Raw genomic sequence first — 23,168 nt, forward strand, 5'->3', positions numbered from 1 at the left:
TATAAATATAGTTTGTGCTCTTGGACAAAGGAATGTACAAAATAAAGGTTCTAACAATAAACACAAATGCACATTTTGAACAACATATACAAAATGGTCTATGCATTTTGTTTGTCTTTATGCCACATCTCAAAGCAATTTCTGTCTGCTATTACACAAAGGCCTAAATCACAAACTTTATACTTCCATGGATTTTGACTCCCTCTTGGAATGTGTTCCTGCACTGTAAACAACCTATCTTCACAGTTTGAGGCCCTGTTAACACCCCTCCCCTCCATTCATATGCACAACGCTGCGCTTTTACGCATGGAGCCAACAGTCAGAGGGCTGTTCAAACAGCATGCACATTCACAAGAGTAACACATCACCGCTCACAAAAACACTAACAATCTGTGGCGTACCATGTGAGACTGCTCTGCCCTACGATTGGATATTGGAAAACCATGTGACGGTGAACCAGTTCCGATTGGACACTCACATTGTGCACATCATCACACAGCTTCTATGAGGAGTACAAACATGGTGGACGGCTGGCTCGAAAGTCCGCGGAGTTAACTTTTCAGAAAAAAAAAGTTTCTATCCCATATCATTAAAAAGTAATTTATAATTTAGTAAAACTTGTACTCGGCTGTCGTATACGATGGCGTTGGCCCCGGAGGGTTAAACTGTTGGACTATTTTTTCCACACAGTTATTCACAAAGTGGTGATCCTCACAACATTAAATTGTTACTTTTTGGCTCATCTATTGACCGTTCATTTGCGCCCCCTGTTGTGGGTCCGTGTCACTACACTTTCACAACAGTATTCTGTTTTTATTTACATTTTACAACGTCCCAACTTCATTGGAATCGGGGTTGTACATGTGATTTCTTAATTTTTATTTTTAATAAATTTGCGATAATTTCAAAAACGTTCATGTTGTCATTGTGGGGTATTGTGAGCAGGATTTTGAGGGGAAAGATGAGTTTACTCCATTTTGGAATAAGGCTGTAACATGAAATGTGAAAAAAAGTGAAGCTCTGTGTGTAGTTTCCGTATGCACTGTAGCTCGAAAGTCATAAGTTGCAATCGGGAATGTGTTCCATTTTCTATAAAGCACCGCAGATTTAAAAATAAGCTGGAAACCTCCAGGATTTTTGAGTATAGAGTACTACAAAAAATATTTGGCCCACCTAAGAGACCTGAGTGTACAGACGTTCCATGAGTTTTTTAAATTACAGCTGGGTTTGTAGCACGACATAGCCAGTTGTTGTTAGCAACTTCTTCTGGGTTAGCCAATATTAGTGGCACCAGTTGCTAAACAACACATTATGTAGTAATTCATGCATTAAAATATTGCAGCAACATGTCCACAGACAGCAGTAGTGCAGTACTATGTACATGATTTATTAAATTGGTCACAAAAAAGACAGAAGTGTTTAAAAAAAACATTTAAGATTACAGCTTGTGCTACTGTTGTTGCTGAGGGCGGCCATGTTGGATTGTGAACCCAGAGTATGTGGGGTTTGAATGAGCTGGAATTCCAACTTCAGGGGCCGTAACTGGGAAATTCCGACCTCCGAGTACAAATGCAACACATGAACAGATCACCTCACTACTGGGCCTCTGATCTTAGATGACCTGACAAGGTCAAAATGTCAAAATGAGAAGAGTTTAACACTTTGAAGCCAATGTGTATTAAACATGTTGTAAGGGTTGTGAATTAGTTAGTGATAAAGTTGTTCAGTTTTGGGCACGTGATCAAATATTCAGGCCATACAATATAACCATATATCATGCATCAATCACCAACAAATAATTTCTCTGACTCCGTGTCAGAAATGTCAGGTGGGTCGCAGTGTTTGGCGTGGGGATCATCCAGTGATGTAATACGAGGTGACATGCACCACATGTGGTCAGGAAGATGAAGCTGTTTAAACACACTGAGGTCCGAATGTACTCACCTCTTATCAAAGAAGGCTTCCACAATTTGTTTTCTGAGTGGATTGTTTGCGAGGTCAGGTAACCGGTTCAAGTTCTCCCTGCTGCGGTGCCACAAGAGAAATAACTTCATCATAACAGACATTGTCTTACAAATTCAAACAATACCCAACATGGTTTGCCACAACTAACATTAACAAATACCTGGTGTGCGTCTGTGCAGCCTTAATCCATCAGCACAAACCCAACGCACTGACACATTAATGTGTTCTACTGAATACACATCTCAATGCACTGACATTTGTTTCTCTTTACTTTGGACCAACCAGCTTTTAATCAAACTGTGTGCAAAAGATATCACAAGTACCTACAATTCACCACTGCCACCAACCACCACAGTAGTAGTAGAGCAAATAACTCTAACAATTGTTCATTTCTGGAAACAAGCACCAAAATTGGCACACATACACCTTACACATTACTCTTTTGTAAAAGCACATTAGCCACCTAAATTTTCAATAGGCAGCCAGGTAGGGGTCAATTGAAGAATTACACAGGGCTCAAAATTTAAAAATGCTCCAATCATGTTGAAAACTATACCACATTTGTCTGATCATGAAGATTCCAAAAGGGTATAGTTTGGACTATCTATGACTGAATATTATGGAGTTATGGGGTAAAAACAACAAGAATGGTGATAGGTCAATTTCAGTTTGTACAGGGGTCAAAAGTTAAAGTTGCTCCAATTTTGTGAAAAAGTGGTGCAAATTATTGGTTGCATTGATAGGATTAACAAATGGAATAGTTTTGACTGTGTTGAATGCTTGGTCTGTAAGGTAAAGGTCAAACAATGTCGACATCCATTGGATCCTATGGCATGTGACATATGTTACCCCGTAACATGACAACTAAGCATGACACATGGTGCAAACTATTCCTTTTTAAAACCCTATTAACTCAACCAATAATTTGCATCATGTTTTACAATAATTGGAGCAACTTTAACTTCTGACTCCTGTACAAACTGAAACTGACCTTTGTCACCATTCTTGCTGTTTTTGCCCCATAACTCCATAACATTCAGTCATAGATAGTCCAAACTATACCTTTTAGGAATAGTTATGATCAGACACACAATGTGGTATAGCTTTCAATATGATTGGAACATTTTTTAATTTTGACCTCTGTGCAATTCTTCATTGACCCCTATTTGGTCCCCAATTGAAAATTAAAATGGCTAACGTTATTTGTTTAATATATATACCAAAAGGTATACACAGTCAAATTTTTGTGCTTGTAACCAGATTTGAACGATTCCTCTGCAAATATTCTGTTATCTGCTGCACTATAGTACTTCATGTTCTAAATCTAAAAGGTGGCTGTGAGTGCCACAGGGTTCTTATTAAAACAGGTGGTGTCATTTCCCAGGAAAGTGTTCAGGTGTTTGTTTTACCTCAGCGTGTCTTCATTTTCACTCAGGTGCAGGAATCTTTCATGAAGATTGTTGATCTGCTCCAAAGAAACTGAAAAACACACAACAGCACTTGTAATTGGGCCACACGGATCAATTGTCCATCACTGGACATGACTTTGTTTCCCTTCATGGTTTCGCTTCTTTGTGCACGGGAATAGACTGATGTTACAAATGGAATACGCAAACTCTGCTGTGTAAATATCCCGCAAGTGTGCAAAGCATTTTTCCAAGATTGCAACAGTATAATTTGAAGCCTGTGTTATCAACCAGAACGATGGGCAAAAATGACCAATGCTGTGCCGTTGGATGTCCCAACCACAGGGGCAAACGAATATTGAAATGACAAAATTACTCAATCCCAACGTTTATTATGATTGCTAAATAATGGATTAAGTATGTGACTAGGACCAGCCACTTACTTGGCTACACAAGTGCATATTCCACCCAAAACACGTACGTTCAAGTCGATGCCGATGCTGTACACATTTCCTTGTGTCACAGAGGTCAGAACTTTAGATTTCATGTGACATTTCTGTCCCTCACACGTATAAAACTGGATTTCCTGCACATACCCTTCACAGAAGAACTTGTACACTTTCTTGACCTTGTATGCACGAACCGGTAGTCTGTCAAAAGTATTATCTGTGTTCTCTACTAAATATTGTCTTGCTGTTCCGACTGTTGCATCCGAGACATGTTTAAGGGACTTTGTCCACTCTTTTATGGGAAAGTTACAGACAGACTGAGCCATGTACACTCACTGGCAGCTTTATTAGGTACACCTGTTCAATTACTTGTTAACACAAATAACTAATCATACAATCACATAGCAGCAACTTAATACATTTAAGCATTTAGATGTGGTGAAGACAACTTGCTGAAGTTCAAACCGAGCATCAGAATGGGAAGAAAGGGAATTTAAGTGACTTTAAATGTGGCGTGGTTGTTGGTGCCAGACGTGCTGGTTTGATTATTTCAGAAACTGCTGACCTACTGGAATTTTCACACACAACCATCTCTAGGGTTTACAGAGAACAGTCCAAAAAACAGAAGATGTCCATTGAGCAGCAGTTGTGTGGACAACAATGTCTTGTTGATGTCAGAGGTCAGAGAAGAATGGGCGACTGCGTGATACCTTCACGTTAATATGAACCAAAATCTGAGGAATGTTTCCAACAACTGACGGCAAAAGGGGGTCCAACCCAGTACTAGCAATGTGTACCTAATAAAGTGGCCAGTGAGTGTAAATGTAGCTTACACGGAGCATGCATGTGTGAGAACTGCTCACTTAATGCTTTGCACCTCAAGGCGTTCCACGTGAGAGACTTCCGGAATACTTATCACACACATGCCAAAGAATGAAACAATGGTCTCTTCATGTTGCCCTGCCTTGTCGTACAATAAGCAAAATATATGACTGCCCATTCCACAAAAATGAGAGTTCACATTGCGAAACAATCACTGATTCCTTATTTTCTCTTCAGTCTTCTGGCCGCATAGTAAAATGCAGAAGTCAGGAAAAGTATGTCCCTTTTGGGCTCCTGTATCATCATGGCCATCTCGATGAGGGGGCCCAAGGCCATGGGCCGTGTAATCAATATCCCTTTAAACTTTTGAGACCATAGACTACGTCTGGGGTGGGTGCAAAAATGTTGGCAAATGAAAGTCTATGGTACAGAAAACAACATACCTTTTTCACAAATGTGAATTTTGAGTGTTAGTGAGAACCACTGGACTAAAATGTCAACATGCATCAAGAGTATGTAAATAAAAATAAAAATAATCATAAAAATAATCAACGCAACAACACAGAAAGTACAACGGCGTCTTAGGGCCACATAGAATTAGTTTTTTGTTTTTTTTTAGACTTCGAGAATAAACTCGTAATATTACGAGAATAAAGTAATTTTAAGACTTCGAGAATAAAGTGGTAATATTATGAGAATAAAGTCGTAATATGAGAATAAAGTCGTAATTTTACGAGAATAAAGTCATAATATAACATTTCGACATTTTTCTTGTAATATTACGACTTTTTTCTCATAAAATTACGACTTTATTCTCATAATATTACAAGAATAGTCATATTACGAGAATAGTCGTAATTTTAAGACTTCGAGAATAAAGTCGTAATATGAGAATAAAGTCGTAATATTACGAGAATAAAGTCGTATTTTTACGAGAAAAAAGTCATAATATTACGAGAATAAAGTTGTAATTTTAAGACTTCGAGAATAAAGTCGTAATATTACGAGAATAAAGTCGTAATTTTAGGACTTCGAGAATAAAGTCGTAATATTATGAGAATAAAGTTGTATTTTTACGAGAAAAAAGTCATAATATGAGAATAAAGTCGTAATATTACGAGAATAAAGTCATAATATTACGAGAATAAAGTTGTAATTTTAAGACTTTGAGAATAAAGTCGTAATATTACGAGAATAAAGTCATAATTTTAAGACTTTGAGAATAAAGTCGTAATTTTACGAGAAAAAGTCATAATATTATGAGAATAAAGTCGTAATTTTACGAGAATAAAGTCGTAATATTACGAGAATAAATTTGTAATTTTACAGGAATAAAGTCATAATATACGAGAATAAAGTCATAATATAACATTGACATTTTTCTTGTAATATTACGACTTTATTCTCATAATATTACGACTTTATTCTCGAAGTCCAAAAAAAAAGAAAGAAAGAAATTCAATGTGGCCATAAAACTCTGTCGTACAGAAAGCATGCAATTAACTTAAAAATACTTTCATCAGCATTTATGGATTTTATTATTAAATAAGCAAAAAACAAAAAAAAAAAGGCGATCAGTTACTCTGTTTCACCATCGCTGCTGTCCTCATCAGAATCTTCTTCATTGCCATCATTATCTAAAGTATTCCATCCAGTGATGTTATGACAATCATATCTGGCACACTTACAAAAATCTGTGCATGGAACACTGTTTTGCAGACATGTACAAATGTCTGCATCTCCGCATTTAGTTTTTTTTTTTTTTTTTTTTTTTTTACAATTGCCAACGCAAGTTCCATTACACAATCATCCAACTGCATGAAATCACAATTATCATGAAATCAGTTTCCCATGAAATACAGTATTCCATTTATGCAATTGCTGAGCAGTAAAAACAAAACAAAAGAACATTTGGCCAGAGGTTCCCCATGCAGCGAAGCATCTAAAGTCACAATTAGCATGAATTCAAACGGCCATGAGATGTGGTACTCTAATCATGCAATTGCTGGAGAATAAGTACATGTAAATAACTTAATGAATGAATAAATAAAGGCCAGAGGTCATCCTGCATGTCTAGCAGAAAAGCATAAAAATATCACTGTAGTTTTACTATGAATTAGAATTGTCAGATCATTAGAATGATAAGGATGTATGTGATCATCTCTCATGATGTCGATCGATGCATCAAGTATTGGTTTGTTCTAATTTCTTTGAATATCAAAGGGTCATACATAACCAACAACAGAATTTACACAGACAAAAACAGCATAATAATCTTCATTGTTTTGTATCACCACGACCAACACGTTATATTAACACTTCACAGTCTTCAACAAAAGCTACCCAAGTACACAAAGGCAATATTACACAGTCAGTGAGTGGGAAGATGCACATAAAATACACCTTTTCTTCATCCAAAGACGACATATGCTGTTCACTCTATGCAGCCATGTTGTCACCACACTTCAACTCTCTGTAGTACGGCAATTGTCATTGGCCAACTGCTTGTAATCAATGGAATGATTGGTTAGTTCCGTTTGAGACTTGGTGGGTATTTTTAACATGTAAATAATGAATTAAAAATTTTAATTACTCATTAATGTACCCAGATATTGTGTGTGAAAAGTAACTAAAGATTTTCTGCAATATTCTCAACCAAATATACAAAAATCATGCCCACCCTTTTTGTAGGTCATGCAAAGTCACAATATATTGGGACGGCAGGGTGTCCAGTCCCATAAAGATATGAATGACTCATTCTAAGCTGATGAAAACACCTGAATGCCTTGTTGCAGTTAATTAATTATACACTAATGAACAGATGGTTATGGATTGTATATTCCATTTTTTTATAATAAAATTAAGTCCTTTCAGCTGCGCCCTGTTTTCACTCGGGCTTGCTACACCAGATTCAAGGTGGATCTGCATGTTGATTTGGCATAAGTTTTGTACCCCCTTCACACATAGCACGACTGAAGCCGACTAGCGCACAAAGGAGGAACTGCATGCCACTCGTGAAAAATCGGAGCCGCCTCAAATGCCTTGTACAGCTGTCGCTACAACCATTCGCGCCAGAGGCCAAAAGACAGCGAGTGCTCTGTGAGTGCCCATTTGACTCCCCTCTTGGTAGGTGTTGGCCAAATTCCAGGTGCCACACACGAACATCCAACACCGCTTGCTGGACACTTTGAAAAGGCGGGGCTATTCGCTCTCCCAGCATGAGAGTACAGAGCAGATGACCACATTTGAGCTGTCTGTGAAAACTGTCTAAGTGCAACACGAGTGTGGTGTAAACTAGCAACACATGGGTGTGACAGCCAACCCCCCCCCCCACACACACAAATGGCTCATGGGGTGTGTTGCCCCCCCAACACACATGGCTTGTGGAGTGTGTCGTCATGTGCTCACGTGGAAATAAATTAAAACACACATTGCGTCAGCTGCAAGCTTGTCCAACTGTGTGTGGAATGTTTTGCGGTTCCTCATTTCATTTTTTTGTTCACGGATTTTCAGCCGGTTTCTGCTTCTTTTGCCTAATTTCGTGTTACACGTGAAGGGGCCCTTACACCGGATACCCTTCCTGACGCAACTCCACATTGCATGAAATGTGGCAGGGGTGGGGTTTGAACCAGGAACTTTCCACACAGAAACCCAGCGCACTAACCACTTGGCCCCCACCCCTACATTTTTTCTAGTAAACACACCTAATTCCCACAGACTGTTGCTTTAAGCTGCAGAGCTGATCAGATGCAGCATAATAAGCGTAATGGGAAGGCAGACACTCAGTACACTTGTGGGATTGTCTTTTAATGCCTTTTCAGATGACTCGTAGAATCATTAACTCGTAGCGTGACGGTAGACGCCTCACAGTCACACTGAGCTGGTCCTGCATGAGGACAGTTTTTGGAATAATGCAAGCAAATATCCCTGGTTTAATTTGAAGCCTTTAGCCAGAGGCTGTTCAACAGATGTTTGCAGAACAAACTCCTGCCGAATGTGGGATGAAAACTATGTAACCAGACGTGGTGAGTCCTCGTGCAGATAGGAATCTGCTCGAGTGGGTGGCACGACAGTTACACCAGAACACAATGGCTCCTTGTGGTAAAGATGTTTGGCAGAAGTGACAAATGGAGAAGGACCTACAACACTAAACCCACAGCAGATGCAATACCATCGAGTACCATGGTGTGAGTGCCATGTTTCATCAGAGATGTCCAGATCCCTTAAATCCATAAATCTCAGACAGACAGATATGGATCAAAGCAAGTAAAGCCCTGCTGAAAAGCAATAAACAACTCCAACAATGCAACAAGCGGTCATAGCACAGCAAGTTAGGACAAGATATTTAACAGGTATAGCAAAGGCTTTTTTGTTTATTTATTTATTTCAGTTAAACCTCATAATGTCCATACAAAGGTACAGCAGGGGTTTGGACACTGAAGACTGAATGTGGTTTGAGTCTAAATAAAAGTGCATATTAAAATTGGTTTCATAGTGATTTCTTGTAAGATTATAACGAATACTACCTTACTAAATCCTTCATGGACTACCACTTCTCTACCTGGCTGACCTAATTAATAGTGCAGCAGATAAACAATCATGCAAATGGTGATAAAAGCATCAAATTCAGCAGAAATACTCCTTAGGCACTCCTCTTTTGAAAAAAACAATTGGCCACTTGACTTTACAATCAGTGGTCAGGTAGGGGTCAATTGAAGAATTACACAGAGGTAAAAATTACAAGATGCTCCAATCATATTGAAAACATTATTTGCCTGATCATAAAGATTCCAAAAAGGTATAGTTTGGACTATCTGTGACTGAATTCTATGAAATTGGGCTATTAGTAAAAAAAAAAGTAGAAAAGGGGGTGTTCACAATAATAGTAGCATCTGCTGTTGACGCTACAAACTCAAAACTATTATGTTCAAACTGCTTTTTTAGCAATCCTGTGAATCACTAAACTAGTATTTAGTTGTATAACCACAGTTTTTCATGATTTCTTCACATCTGCGATGCATTAATTTTGTTGGTTTGGAACCAAGATTTTGCTCATTTACTAGTGTGCTTGGGGTCATTGTCTTGTTGAAACACCCATTTCAAGGGCATGTCCTCTTCAGCATAAGGCAACATGACCTCTTCAAGTATTTTGACATATCCAAACTGATCCATGATATCTGGTATGCGATATATAGGCCCAACACCATAGTAGGAGAAACATGCCCATATCATGATGCTTGCACCACCATGCTTCACTGTCTTCACTGTGAATTGTGGCTTGAATTCAGAGTTTGGGGGTCATCTCACAAACTGTCTGCGGCCCTTGGACCCAAAAAGAACAATTTTACTCTCAACAGTCCACAAAATATTCCTCCATTTCTCTTTAGGCCAGTTGATGTGTTGAGAAAAGCATGTTCAACACGTGCTGGCTTCATCCTTACATAGGGGACACCTGATTCACGCCTGTTTGTTCCACAAAATTGACGAACTCACTGACTGAATGCCACACTACTATTATTGTGAACACCCCCTTTTCTACTTTTTTTAACTAATAGCCCAATTTCATAGCCTTAAGAGTGTGCATATCATGAATGCTTGGTTTTGTTGGATTTGTGAGAATCTACTGGTACCTTGTTTCCCATGCAACAATAAGAAATATACTCAAAACCTGGATTAATCTTTTTAGTCACATAGCACTACTATTATTCTGAACACTACTGTAAATCGACAGTCTCCCCTTCTTGCTCAGCTCTTTCCTCACAGTATAGATGTTGTATACAACATCTAAAATTGAAGTCTGTTTCGTGTCAGTCTTTGAGTTTGCTCCACACATTAAACTACCAGAAAAATCTGGGAAACCCCTTACACAAATCAACAGGGGCATTTTGAAATATTTTGAATCGGTTGGTGACATGTTGAGGTCCCAGTTAGAGCAGTTTGTGATGTCTTCCTTTTGATATGGATTTGCATTCATAGGTAGCAGTCATCAATTTATTGTCCAGATTTAAAGTTTTGGCACTCTCTACAGTTTCCTGTTGTGTTGTGTATTTCTTCTAGTAATGCTATTTCCTTAAGTTGCCAGTTCCATATGCTATACGTTTTGTCATTATCATATGGCAGGTTATATTTTGCCAGATCCGGCAAACATGCACCTAGCGATATTTGGCCGGATCTTCTCGCTGATTGGCTAGTTCAAATTACGTCATCGTATAGTTTATTTCAACATGGCGGTGCCCTCGGCAAAGTTGAGCTGGACGATATTTTGCTGTACGTGACACTGGAAAAATGGCGGGTTGTGCTGTTTTGCCGGTTGTCTAAATTTATTTACGATGGAACAGAACGCCGCGGTCGGGCGGGAACTTAAAGGCGATCGGAGTTTAAGATCACCTTATTTCACATTCATGATAGTAGCTCGATATTGGTGATTTTCATTATTGAAAATTGGCATATTTTAACATTCACTATTTTCAGGGGTGTACTGATCGAAGGTTTTGCAGACATGACACTGAGAGAAAAAACAGGATAAACACATGTGCCGATGTAGACTTCTGCATTTTTGTTTTATTCTGCCTTGAATTTGCAGGTTTTGTTTATCATCCCCACCCTACACAGAAAATTTCCACCGCATGGCGAAAAGCACCGGTGGACATAATTTTGGGCGCGGTGGTGGAAAAAATTTCGGGCACGGTGGAAATAATTTTCACCACACAGTGGAAATAATTCCAGGCATGGCTATGCCACATTTTTGAACTGCTTTTAGCGTCCGAGAATCCCTCGAGCTATTTCCACCCTGTGGCGAAAAGCACCGGTGGAAATGATTTTGGGCACAGATATGCCATGTTTTTGAGCTGCTTTTAGCATCCAAGAATCCCTCCGGCAGTAGATGATTTTCTGTTCCAATTCAAACGACTTCATGGCACCCAAAACGGCATTTAAAGATGAAAAATTAGCACCAACTGCCATGTTGAAATACCCTCTAGGATGACGTCATTTGAACTAGCCAATCAGCGAGGAGATCCGGTCACATATCGCTACGTGCGTGTTTGCCGGATCCGGCAAAATATAAACTTCGTTATCATATATTCTTTTAATTTGGTGAGTTAGAAGATGATAGCATTTATTGTTTTTGAGCTGGCTAGGATGGACTAACTCATTTACTTTTTTTGCTGTGGAGCACCCAAACTTTTGTCTGGACATAAATAAATGAAAATACACCCCCGTTCTGTGGAATGATCTCCCTGTGTCAATAAAACTGTCAGATTCTGTGGAGATTTTCATGTCCAGATTTAAGACACACTTATTGTCCCTTTCATATGGCTAGCATACTGGTACAGTTTTGTTTTACGCTTTTTACTGTTTTAATTCATTTATTAGTAATTGGAGCGGGCCACAGCCTCAACTTTACCTAAATTCTGGGTCTTTTAGTGAAGTTTAGGGCTAGTGGCCGGCGATCACCTTAGTATTTCTCTGTTTTTCTTGTTGTTTAATGCTGGCAAATTATACAGTATTTCTTGTCTTCCTGATGCCCGATTCTGTTTTTTTCTCTCTGTTTAAGGTGCGGCTCCATCCAGAGATGGGAGTTGTATTCGTGTTGGCGATCCTCCTGTCCTGTGCGCCAATAGCATTTCTTGTATATTTGTCCGTGAATTGTTCTGTAATTTATGTTTGTAGCATGGCCCAAGCAGAGGGTCACCCTTTTGAGTCTGGTCTGCTTGAGGTTTCTTCCTCAGAGGGAGTTTTTCTTAGACCTTACCTGTGTGACGCGCTTTGAGGCAACTCTGTTGTGATTTGGCGCTATATAAATGAAAATAAATTGAAAAAAAAAAAAAAAATACATGCATACATACAAAAAAAAAAAAAAAAAAAAAAAAAAAAATACATCCATTTACGGGGACAGAGTGAAATGTGATTAAATTGTAGCAGCAGATGAGAAGAGTTAACAGATGAATCTAAACTGTTTGCAAAGTAAAAAGATCTAAAATAAAAAAAGTCTAAAACTGTAATTAATAGCGCTTACATAACCTCAAAATATAAGCAAAATTATAAAGTGTTTAAGATGAAAAATATGAAGTGAAATTCCACCGTTAACCGATTTAAATAAACTATTTATTTATTATTTATTGTTTTTCCTACACCATTAGTACTTTGGAATCATGCATGAAAACCCTTGTATTAATACTTCTACTTGTCACCGCAGATTTTAGGGTACTTACATCCCGTTTTCTCCGAAAGGTCGTAATATTTGTGCCTTGTGCGCGTCTGTGAAGCTCCCATGGCCGCGCTTTCCCGGTGCGCCAGGACGCACGATCAGGTTTGGATCAACTTTTGTGCACCAGCAAGTCAGTCAGTCTGAAGGCGTCCTACAACATCTGGCACCTCAAGGTCCTAAAATCCACACGTCTCTCGTCTTATTTGCATAATAGTGACTGTATGATCCTTTTTTGTTGTTGTTGTTCTTAACTGTCTCTGTGCAGTTACACAGGCTGTGTTCGCAAAATGGTCTTTAAAAGCTTTTGGCAATTTTGCTTTGTTTCCCGAGGCCACACAATGAGATCATTCATGCGTTTTATTACACCTGCCCCACACTATTAACCTTCCATCAACCCCATGACGTCCCACTGGTAACCACATGACCTCTGCACCCCAGAAACCAAGAGAAAACTTGGTACATAACAACAGCTACAGTATTAAATTCAGATTAAAATACTGCATCCTTTAACATTTTGGTATGTCTATACTGAAGTTGTGGCATTTTTAGGTTCACATTGACCAGCAGTCCAAACACATTACATTATAACTTTTCAGAAAAGGGTAATACATGTTGTTAGTAATGACTAATACTACAGGACGGTGTCCTCCATACACATGAAATACCTGTTATTCTCGTGATACTGCTGTCAATCCTCTTTAGCATCCAGCATCTCTTCTCCGGTGGTCTGTCATATCTCAACCACAAAGGAGGGTGCAGGTGTTCCTCTGTGGCTTTTTGTCAACAAAGTGAAAAGAGCACACATATAACATTCTAGGTGATCTTTGAGTTTTTTTGTTTGTTTTTTTTGCAGCCACATCCTTGTGTTCCTCATCTCTCGGTAGGTGATGGAAATTGTATAGATTCTCACGACAACATTCTCTCAGTCCAGGATGCATGTTGTAGACAGATTCAATTTCGCCTGGTTGTTAGTGTAGTGGCTGCACTCTGCGTTGTGTTGTTATAACTCCGCCCATTCGCTCCCCTCAACGCAAACTCTCAAGCATCCGGCATGGGAGTCAGATTCTCTAACCAGAAGGCTAAAACCCAGGGCTCTGGCCTTGTGACCAGAAAATCCTTTGGAGCTGTTGGGAGTGAGGTTTACTAACTACATCTGCACAGCGACACCTGCTGGCCTCTGTTACATTAGTACAACCGCAAACAGCGCAACATATTCCCAAGCTGCCACAGGACATTTTTAAATGCTATGGGAACTGATCATCATTTAGAAAAGAAAAACTTTCAAATAAACTGGTACAGGAAACAAAAAACACTTGCAACCAATGGCTCACTGCTACTTCCGGTGTCTCGCAGGAAGTTGCACCCATAATCATTACTACAGCAGTGCTCCCAGGAATAAGGTGGATAGTGCACAGTCTAAAGCACTTGATGCAAGAGCATTTGAAGATTGTTCGGCTAAGTAAGACACAGGAGGCAAAGTTTGTATTTAATCACATAATTAGTTATGGGTGTGTTCTGAGCATAACAAATGCATCAATCATCGATTGCTGCATCATCAAGCCGTGTGCGCTTGAACCCGTCACAATGCTAGTTAGATAGCAGACTCAATCGGTGACAGAAGTGAGAAATTTTCTGATGAAGACTGATTATGTGTGAGCAGGCAATTTATGATCACAGCAGTCATCCACCAAAGCTCCCTGAGGTAAAGCAGTTGAGCTCCTTGACCTCCACTACACTGGCACAGACAAGGCTCCTGCTGCTTTTGGACCCTCGTGGCCAGCCTCGTCTTTGTGCTACCTGCCTATAAAACCAGGGAGAAAGTCAACCGGTGTCAAAATAAAAATGTTGTTAGAGTTTTTTTTTTTAGGTTTTTGTTTGAATTCAAATTTGTTTTAGTTTGATAACGGTTTGTTTGGGCCCCTAGCATTTGTGTTACATTTGCTGATCAGCCATGTTTCCGTATCTATTTTATTGGATTTCTCTTCGCTGGACATTCAGAAATTGTTAAAAACAAGAGAGAGAATGATACAAAATAATAACACAAAGCAATGTGACTTTTTTTTCCCTTTTTAATTATTACCTCAAAGGTAACTGCATTTTCTGCTTCATGTCACTAGTGTCCTGACTGGTTCAACTTTATTTATTTATTTTTTTGCTTATTTGGCCATTAACAGTTGAACAGGGATGTGGTGTCATCACACCCAGTCAAACTTCACTTTTAAGTGTTTCACTCTAAATATACAGGAGGAAAAAAAAAAAAAAATAACCACAGCAATTTAGAAATGTAAAGTTAAACTTTCAGAAGTTTGCGACAACTCTTTAAAAGATTTGTGAAAAGAACATTTATTTACAAAGTAGTCTCTCTCTAGTCTTTAGAGTGGCACTGTCACTGGGGTGAGGGCGGAATGCTCAGGGATGGGTTGGGTGTGGCTGATTTTGGGTGAGTACAGAACAAGGATACCGGTCCTGAATTTACTCCTGTGTAGAATTTTTCAGGGTTTCTAATCATGCATCCATTAAGAGTTTCCATTTATTTTAAAGTCAACTTTACAAACAGACTAAGTTTTAAATCCCTTCAGATTGTCTTCTTAAATACTGTTGGGTCCATGGATTAATGTAACAGTATAACATACTGTAGGTTAACAGTTTTTGCTGCATGTTTCCACATCTTTTAACACCTGTAAATAATTTAAAACCAACACTTTTGAATTTCTACACACATCATATCAACAGTTGTATGAAATACTGACTTCGTACACGTGTCCTCGTCTTAAATCCTTGTCTGAGAACAGGTGAGGGGAAAGGGTCAACAGGGCATTAGATCGTGATACTTTGCTACATGGGGTTGGCTTAATGGGTGTTTTGGTCTGTGGCGGCAGCCTGGTCTTGACACCCAGAAATGGGTCCCAGTCTCTGGTAGAGTTCCTGCACTGTACCCAGGGTTTCCTCCATGTCCTCAGGGTATCGAGTCTGCAAGTGTTCGTTGGCAACGTAGTGGGTATTGGTGAATTCGGAGAAATATCGACCCACCTCCGGGTGGCCAATCTCCAGTGGAGCAGAGTGAGGTTCCAAGTTCTCTGGGAGACAACAATGAGAACATTTGACTTTACATTTTATACAGTCTAATAGGTACAAAAACAAGTTTAAAAAAGTACAACAAAACAACAGACCATAAGACCATTCATAAATGCAGGCCTCTCCTTCAGACCAATGTTTATGTTTAGCATAATGTGTAAAATCACCATGGCCTTGTTGGTACACCACCTCTGGATGTATGAATTTCTGAGCTGAAAATCCAAATAAACTTTCATTCTGTAAGACTGAAGACAGATTTCTTGATTTCAAGGCTAGGCATATCATCTGAAATAGAAGCCAAATTCATAAGCTTTGCAAAATTACTAAATTAACCACTGTAACCCCCCCGATAAATTTTATCTTGGTTGAGGACAAAGTCATGGTCAAATAATCAACTCAACTCAGAGTCCTACCGTACATCCAGAAAGTATTCACAGCGCTTGTGTTATGTTATGGCCTCAATCCAAAATGGAGTAATTTTTTTTTTTTCTCAAAATTCTACTCACAACACCCCATAATGACAACATGAAAAAAAGGGTATTTTTAAAAAATTGCAAATATATAAAGCATCTAGAAGCACTCAGAGAGTGCAAACCTCCGCCAAGGCCATGGGGTCACTGATGCCATAACATCTACATGCCGTGGAATCATTGAACCTAAAAAAGTCTAACTGATGTTTGCTCAGTAGTAAAAAAAGTTTCATCTGCTGTGACTGGATAGCATGTATCCTTAGCCTTGGCATCACAGTTTATTGCAACTTGCACCTTTCCCAGAAGCTACTGTCATCTGAGCACTGATATTGATATTGCATGTGCTTATAGACAAAAACAAATGAGACAAAATTCAATTTATTATTCAACTAAACTGCAAATATATGAATTTTTTAACATTTATGAAACACTTCTCTAAACAAGCCCATAGGGTCACTGTCCTAAAGGAGATTCCCTCCTTGGCCCACAGTGATCTATTTCTTGTTGGTCTCTTTCTCTAAATTGTATACAAATAATCATTAGATTACTTATATTAAACAAAAATAAATTTAAAGACATATTACAATTTGAAAACAAATGACCCGAACCGTGATGACAGCTGCAACTGCTTAATGCTAACATTTTAACATTGAAAATGCCATAGACATGATAACGCGGTTAGCATCGGGATCCAGATCGTGATCCGGATCACCACTAAAATTTAATCACTTGTTCCTCTTGTCATTTCCAACCACTCCACAAAATTTCATCAAAATCCGTTCAAAACCTTTTGAGTTATCCTGCTGACAAACAGACAGACAAACAAACGTGACCGAAAACATAACCTCCTTGGCGGAGGTAATAAAAAACAAAGAAATCACAAGCAGTTAAATAACTCTACTTAAATTAAAAAAAAAAAAAAAAAGAGTCACTCACGGGATTTGAACCCACACGCTCTAACTACCAGATGGAAATTTGACCAGTGCGCCACAATCACTGTCTCATAACGGGAGCCTGGAATGATTAAAATCAACAAGCAGATAAATGTATTTTCTAAAAAAAGAAAAAAAAAGCGCTGCGATAACAGACCAAACGGTGTTTGGTACGGCCTATTTCTGCTGATATGTGGCTGAAAGTGGCATATTTGTTGTACTGTTGGCCTGTCACATGGTCCTGCGGTGCGCCGCTCACTGTCCTGTCAGACAGATGTGATGTTCAGATTGCCTGCTGCATGTCCACATGAACTGGCAGTCTGGTCCAGCTGGAACAGCCTGTCAATGTGCGCGCTCTCCAGCCCGTTGCAGAAGTGATGTATGTTTTTATGTATTTCAATGCGAGTACAGCAAGCACTTGTCCGTCAAAACACGTTGCGTGTTCTGCAGATCTGATGTCAAGGACCAGAGTTGTCAACAGCTGCCACACCCCCGTCTGTTCAGAGCACAGACCAAGGTGTCACTCTGATCAGATGAGTTTTGGTTATTCTTGTCACTTTGTCCGTGACACTTGGTTGAAAAACAGGTGTATGTTTCCTGCCCATGCCTGTGTCGTCTGAGGACGCAGACGACACTTACACACACCACTGACTTCATGAATGAAACTTGGTCAATAAAGGATAACTGTGTAAAAATATAATATTATATACAGTGGTCCCTCGCTATAACGCGGTTCACCTTTCGCGGCCTCACAGTTTTGCGGATTTTTTAGTCCAATTTTTTTTTTTTTTTTTTTTTTTTACAGCACATTGTGTTCTTCGGCCTCATCAAGCAGGCCGGTCGCAGCACAGCGAAGGGAGAGCACGTGCATTGTGCTCTGCGTGTCTGTTTATAAGTATCTTCTCGCCCAGAAGAAAAAAAAAAAAAAAAGAGTGCCAACAACTACCCATAACTGTGTTACTCAGTGGAAAAAGACGCGACAGCGGAGCGGCGCCAGGACGAAGAGGCGCAATCAGAGGAACTGTGAAATACTGGTCAGTCACTATTAATAATTTCTTATGTGTCCAGCCTCATAGGTTGATCGTTTAAAATTAAACTTGTTAGTTCTAAAAGCACAGACTTCTGTGACTTCTGTGCTAGTCACAGTTTGTCCATCACAAACACCATGTTCGAGCACAAGGGTGTCCATAAGTGCACGTGGCACCAGGACACCCTGAGCCGGAGGTCGATGATCGACTTTGTAGTCGTATCATCTGACCTTCGGGCACGTGTCCTCGGACACTCGAGTGAGAGAGGGGCAGAGCTGTCAGCCGATCACCACCTGGTGGTGAGTTGGATCCGCTGGGAGGGGAGGAAGCCGGTCAGACCTGGCAGGCCCAAACATATCGTGAGGGTCTGCTGCGAACGACTGGCGGAACCCTCTGTCAGCGAGGTCTTCAACTCCCACCTCCGGGAGAGCTTCTCCCAGATCCCGGGGAAGGTTGGAGACATGGAGTCTGATGTTCTCCATCTCCATTGTCGATGCGGCCACTCGTAGCTGTGGTCGAAAGGTCTCTGGTGCCTGTCGCAACAACAATCCCCGAACCCGGTGGTGGACGCCGGAAGTAAGGGATGCCGTCAAGCTGAAGGAGTCCTACTTATCTTCGTTGGTAGGTGGGACCCCGGAGGCAGCTGACAGGTACCGGCAGGACAAGCGTGCCGCAGCCCGTGCGTTCGCAGAGGCAAAAACCCGGGTCTGGGAGGAGTTCAGGGAGGCCACGGAGGAGGACTATCGGTCAGCCTTGAAGAGATTCTGGCAAACCGTCCGACGCCTCAGGAGGCGGAAGCAGCTCTCCACAAGCACTGTTTACGGTGCAGGTGGGGAGCTGTTGACCCTGACTGGGGATGTTGTCGGGCGGTGGAAGGATACATCGGGATCTCCTCAATCACCATCGTCACGTACTTCGAAGAGGAAGCAGAGACTGGGGACTCAGAGGCAGACTCAATCCATTATCCAGGCCGAAGTCACCGAGGTGGTTAGAAAGCTCCTCAGGTGGCAAGGCTCCTGGGGTGGACGAAGTCCGTCCTGATTACCTTAAGTCTCTGGCATGTTGGTGGGACTGTCTTGGCTGACACGCCTCTGCAGCATCGCGTGGCGATCGGGGACAGTGCCGTCTGGATTGGCAGACTGGGGTGGTGGTCCCTCTGTTTAAGAAGGGGGACCGGAGGGTGTGTTCCAAACTATAGGGGGATCACACTCCTCAGCCTCCCCGGTAAGGTCTATTCCAGAGTACCTGGAGAGGAGAATTCGACCAATGGTCGAACCTTGGATTTCAGGAGGAGCAGCGTGGTTTTCGTCCTGCTCGCGGCACACTGGACCAGCTCTACACGCTCCATCCGGTGCTCGAGGGTTCATGGGAGTTCGCCCAACCAGTCCACATGTGTTTTGTGGATCTGGAGAAGGCGTTCAACCGTGTCCCTCGGGGCACCCTGTGGGGGGTGCTCCAGGAGTACGGGGTCCTTTGCTAAGGGCTATCCGGTCCCTGAACGACCGCAGCAGGAGGCTGGTTCGCACTGCCGGTATAGTAAGTCAACCTGTTTTCCAGTGCACGTTGGCCTCCGCCAGGGCTGCCCTTTGTCACCGGTTCTGTTCATTATTTTTATGGACAGAATTTCTATGCGCATCCAGGGTGTAGAGGGGGTCTGGTTTGGGAACCCAGAATCTCTTCTCTGCTGTTTGCGGACGATGTGGTTCTGTTGGCTTCGTCAATTCAGGACCTTCAGCGTGCACTGGGGTGTGTTTGCAGCCGAGTGTGAAGATCCAGCTGAAAATCAGCACCTCCAAATCCAAGGTCATGGTTCTCGACCGGAAAAAGGTTGCTTTGCCCTCTTCAGGTCGGTGGAGGTGTCCTTGCCTCAAGTGGAGGAGTTTAAGTATGTCGGGGTCTTGTTCACAAGTGAGGGACAGATGGAGTGTGAGATCGATAGACGGATCGGTGCAGAATCTGCAGTGATGCAGTTGCTGTATCGGACCGTCGTGGTGAAGTTTGAGCTGAGTGGGGGAGCAAAGTTCTCGATTTACCAATCGATCTACGTTCCAATCCTCACCTATGGTCATGAGATTTGGCTCATGACCGAAAGAACGAGATCGCGAGTACAAGCGGCTGAGATGAGTTTCCTCCGCAGGGCGGCTGGGCGCTCCCTTAGAGATAGGGTGAGGAGCTCGGTCACTCGGGAGGAGCTCGGAGTCGAGCCTCTGCTCCTCCACGTCGAAAGGAGTCAGCTGAGGTGGCTCGGGCATCTTTTCCGGATGCCCCCTGGACGCCTCGCTGGAGAGGTGTTCCGGGCACGTCCCATTGGGAGGAGGCCCCGGGGAAGACCCAGGGACACGCTGGAGGACTACATCTCTCGGCTGGCTGGGAACGCCTTGGGGTTTCCCCGGAGGAGCTGGGGGAGGTCTGGGCGGCTATTGCTTGAGCTGCTGCCCACCGTGACCCGACTCCGGATAGAGCGAAAGAAAATGGGATGGCTGGATGGGTGAGTAGTTCAAAAAGCCATCCATATTTATTATTATAGGGAAAAACATTCTATTTTATTCTCAACCAAATGTTTGGGCACGAACACAGGTTGGTCTATTTTTTCTAGCTAAGGTTTGAAACTCTGAGAGTGTTTACACAGGAGAGAAACCTGAGAAAAAATGTTAATGCCTGTTTGAGGGAAAAGCGTATAAAGTGTGTAGTGAGGGGGTTTTAACAGCCTTTAAAAACTGTCTATAATAAATGGTAAAAAACCACAGCAACACAGCACTACTTGGCAGAGTTAGCCTAGTGGGGTGATTTTTAGAACATAAACTCCAGCCGATAACGAGGGACCACTGTATATATAATAAATGTTTCGTAATGGTTTTAGGAGCCGCGCTATGCTGAAAACTCTGTTCAGCCCAGCAGTGCAGCTTAACAGCGCAGGTCCGTGTAACTTTCAACACTAATATTTTGGAATATGTGGGCGTCAGAGTAGGTTTAATACTTTGTTGAGTCTGACATGATTTAATGTTAATTAATTTTACTGGCTCGATATCTAGGTCAGAATGGCATTTTAACACATATTTTGTGAGTGCGTTCAGTTGTGAATCCCCATTGAAAAATGCATTAACATCCGGGAACTTCGTCAATATTTTGCCCGGTTACGGACGTTCGTGTTTACAACCCCTGGCAATAATTATGGAATCACTGGCATCGGAGGATGTTCATTCAGTTGTTTAATTTTGTAGGAAAAAAGCAGATCACAGACATGACACAAAACTAAAGTCATTTCAAATGGCAACTTTCTGGCTTTAAGAGACACTATAAGAAATCAGGAAAAATAATCGTGGCAGTCAGTAACGGTTACTTTTTTAGACCAAGCAGAGGGAAAAAAATATGGACTCACTCAATTCTGAGGAATAAATTATGGAATCACCCTGTAAATTTCATCCCCAAAAACAACACCTGCATCAAATCAGATCTGCTCGTAGTCTGCATCTAAAAAGGAGTGATCACACCTTGGAGAGCTGTTGCAACCAAGTGGAACTGACATGATCATGGCTCCAACACGAGAGATGTCAATTGAAACCAAGGAGAGGATATCAACTCTTAAAAGAGGGTAAATCATCACGCAATGTTGCAAAAGATGTTGGTTGTTCACGTCGCTGTGTCTAACTCTGGACCAAATACAAACAACATGGGAAGGCTGTTAAAGGCAAACATACTGGTAGACCAAGGAAGACATCAAAGCGTCAAGACAGAAAACTTAAAGCAATATGTCTCAAAAATCGAAAATGCACAACAAACAAATGAGGAACGATGGGAGGAAACTGAGTCAAACGTCTGTGACCGAACTGTAGAAACCGCCTAAAGGAAATGGGATTTACATACAGAAAAGCTAAACGAAAGCCATCATTAACACCTAAACAGAAAAAAAACAAGGTTACAATGGGCTAAGGAAAAGCAATCGTGGACTGTGGATGACTGGATGAAAGTCATATTCAGTGATGAATTTCGAATCTGCATTGGGCAAGGTGATGATGCTGGAACTTTTGTTTGGTGCCGTTCCAATGAGATTTATAAAGATGACTGCCTGAAGAGAATATGTAAATTTCCACAGTCATTGATGATATGGGGCTGCATGTCAGGTAAAGGCACTGGGGAGATGGCTGTCATTACATCATAAATAAATGCACAAGTTTACGTTGATATTTTGGACACTTTTCTTATCCCATCAATTGAAAGGATGTTTGGGGATGATGAAATCATTTTTCAAGATGATAATGCATCTTGCCATAGAGCAAAAACTGTGAAAACATTCCTTGCAAAAAGACACATAGCGTCAATGTCATGGCCTGCAAATAGTCCGGATCTTAATCCAATTGAAAATCTTTGGTGGAAGTTGAAGAAAATAGGCCATGACAAGGCTCCAACCTGCAAAGCTGATCTGGCAACAGCAATCAGAGAAAGTTGGAGCCAGACTGATGAAGAGTACTGTTTGTCACTCATTAAGTCCATGCCTCAGAGACTGCAAGCTGTTACAAAAGCCAGAGGGGGTGCAACAAAATACTAGTGATGTGTTGGAGCGTTCTTTTGTTTTTCATGATTCCATAATTTTTTCCTCAGAATTGAGTGATTCCATATTTTTTTTTTTTCCCTCTGCTTGGTCTAAAAAGTAACGTTACTGACTGCCACAATTTTTTTCCTGATTTCTTTATAGTGTTTCTTAAAGCCAGAAAGTTGCCATTGAAATGACTTAGTCTTGTTGTCATGTCTGTGATCTGCTTTTTTTCTACAAATTAAACAACTGAATGAACATCCTCCAAGGCGATATTCCAG

At 41.0% G+C, this 23,168-nt stretch overlaps 2 protein-coding genes across 2 annotated transcripts in view; both read right to left on the reverse strand.

Annotated features, from left to right (window-relative positions):
• The window catches only part of tesca (tescalcin a), a 44,523-nt gene extending 31,535 nt beyond the window's left edge, over positions 1-12,988 (reverse strand). The window contains exons 1-3 of the mRNA XM_034170895.1: positions 12,856-12,988; positions 3,375-3,444; positions 1,945-2,025 (exon numbers count right to left, since the gene is read on the reverse strand). Of these exons, the coding sequence (XP_034026786.1) occupies positions 1,945-2,025; positions 3,375-3,444; positions 12,856-12,916 (212 nt within the window). The 5' untranslated portion in view covers positions 12,917-12,988. The remainder of the gene's footprint in view (positions 1-1,944; positions 2,026-3,374; positions 3,445-12,855) is intronic.
• A 2,698-nt stretch (positions 12,989-15,686) lies between these two features.
• Positions 15,687-23,168, reverse strand: part of fbxo21 (F-box protein 21) — a 34,181-nt gene continuing 26,699 nt past the window's right edge. The window contains 1 exon segment of the mRNA XM_034169588.1: positions 15,687-15,928. Within this exon segment, the coding sequence (XP_034025479.1) occupies positions 15,687-15,928 (242 nt within the window).

Source organism: Thalassophryne amazonica, chromosome 5 (genome assembly GCF_902500255.1).
Source record: "Thalassophryne amazonica chromosome 5, fThaAma1.1, whole genome shotgun sequence".
NCBI lineage: Eukaryota > Metazoa > Chordata > Actinopteri > Batrachoidiformes > Batrachoididae > Thalassophryne > Thalassophryne amazonica.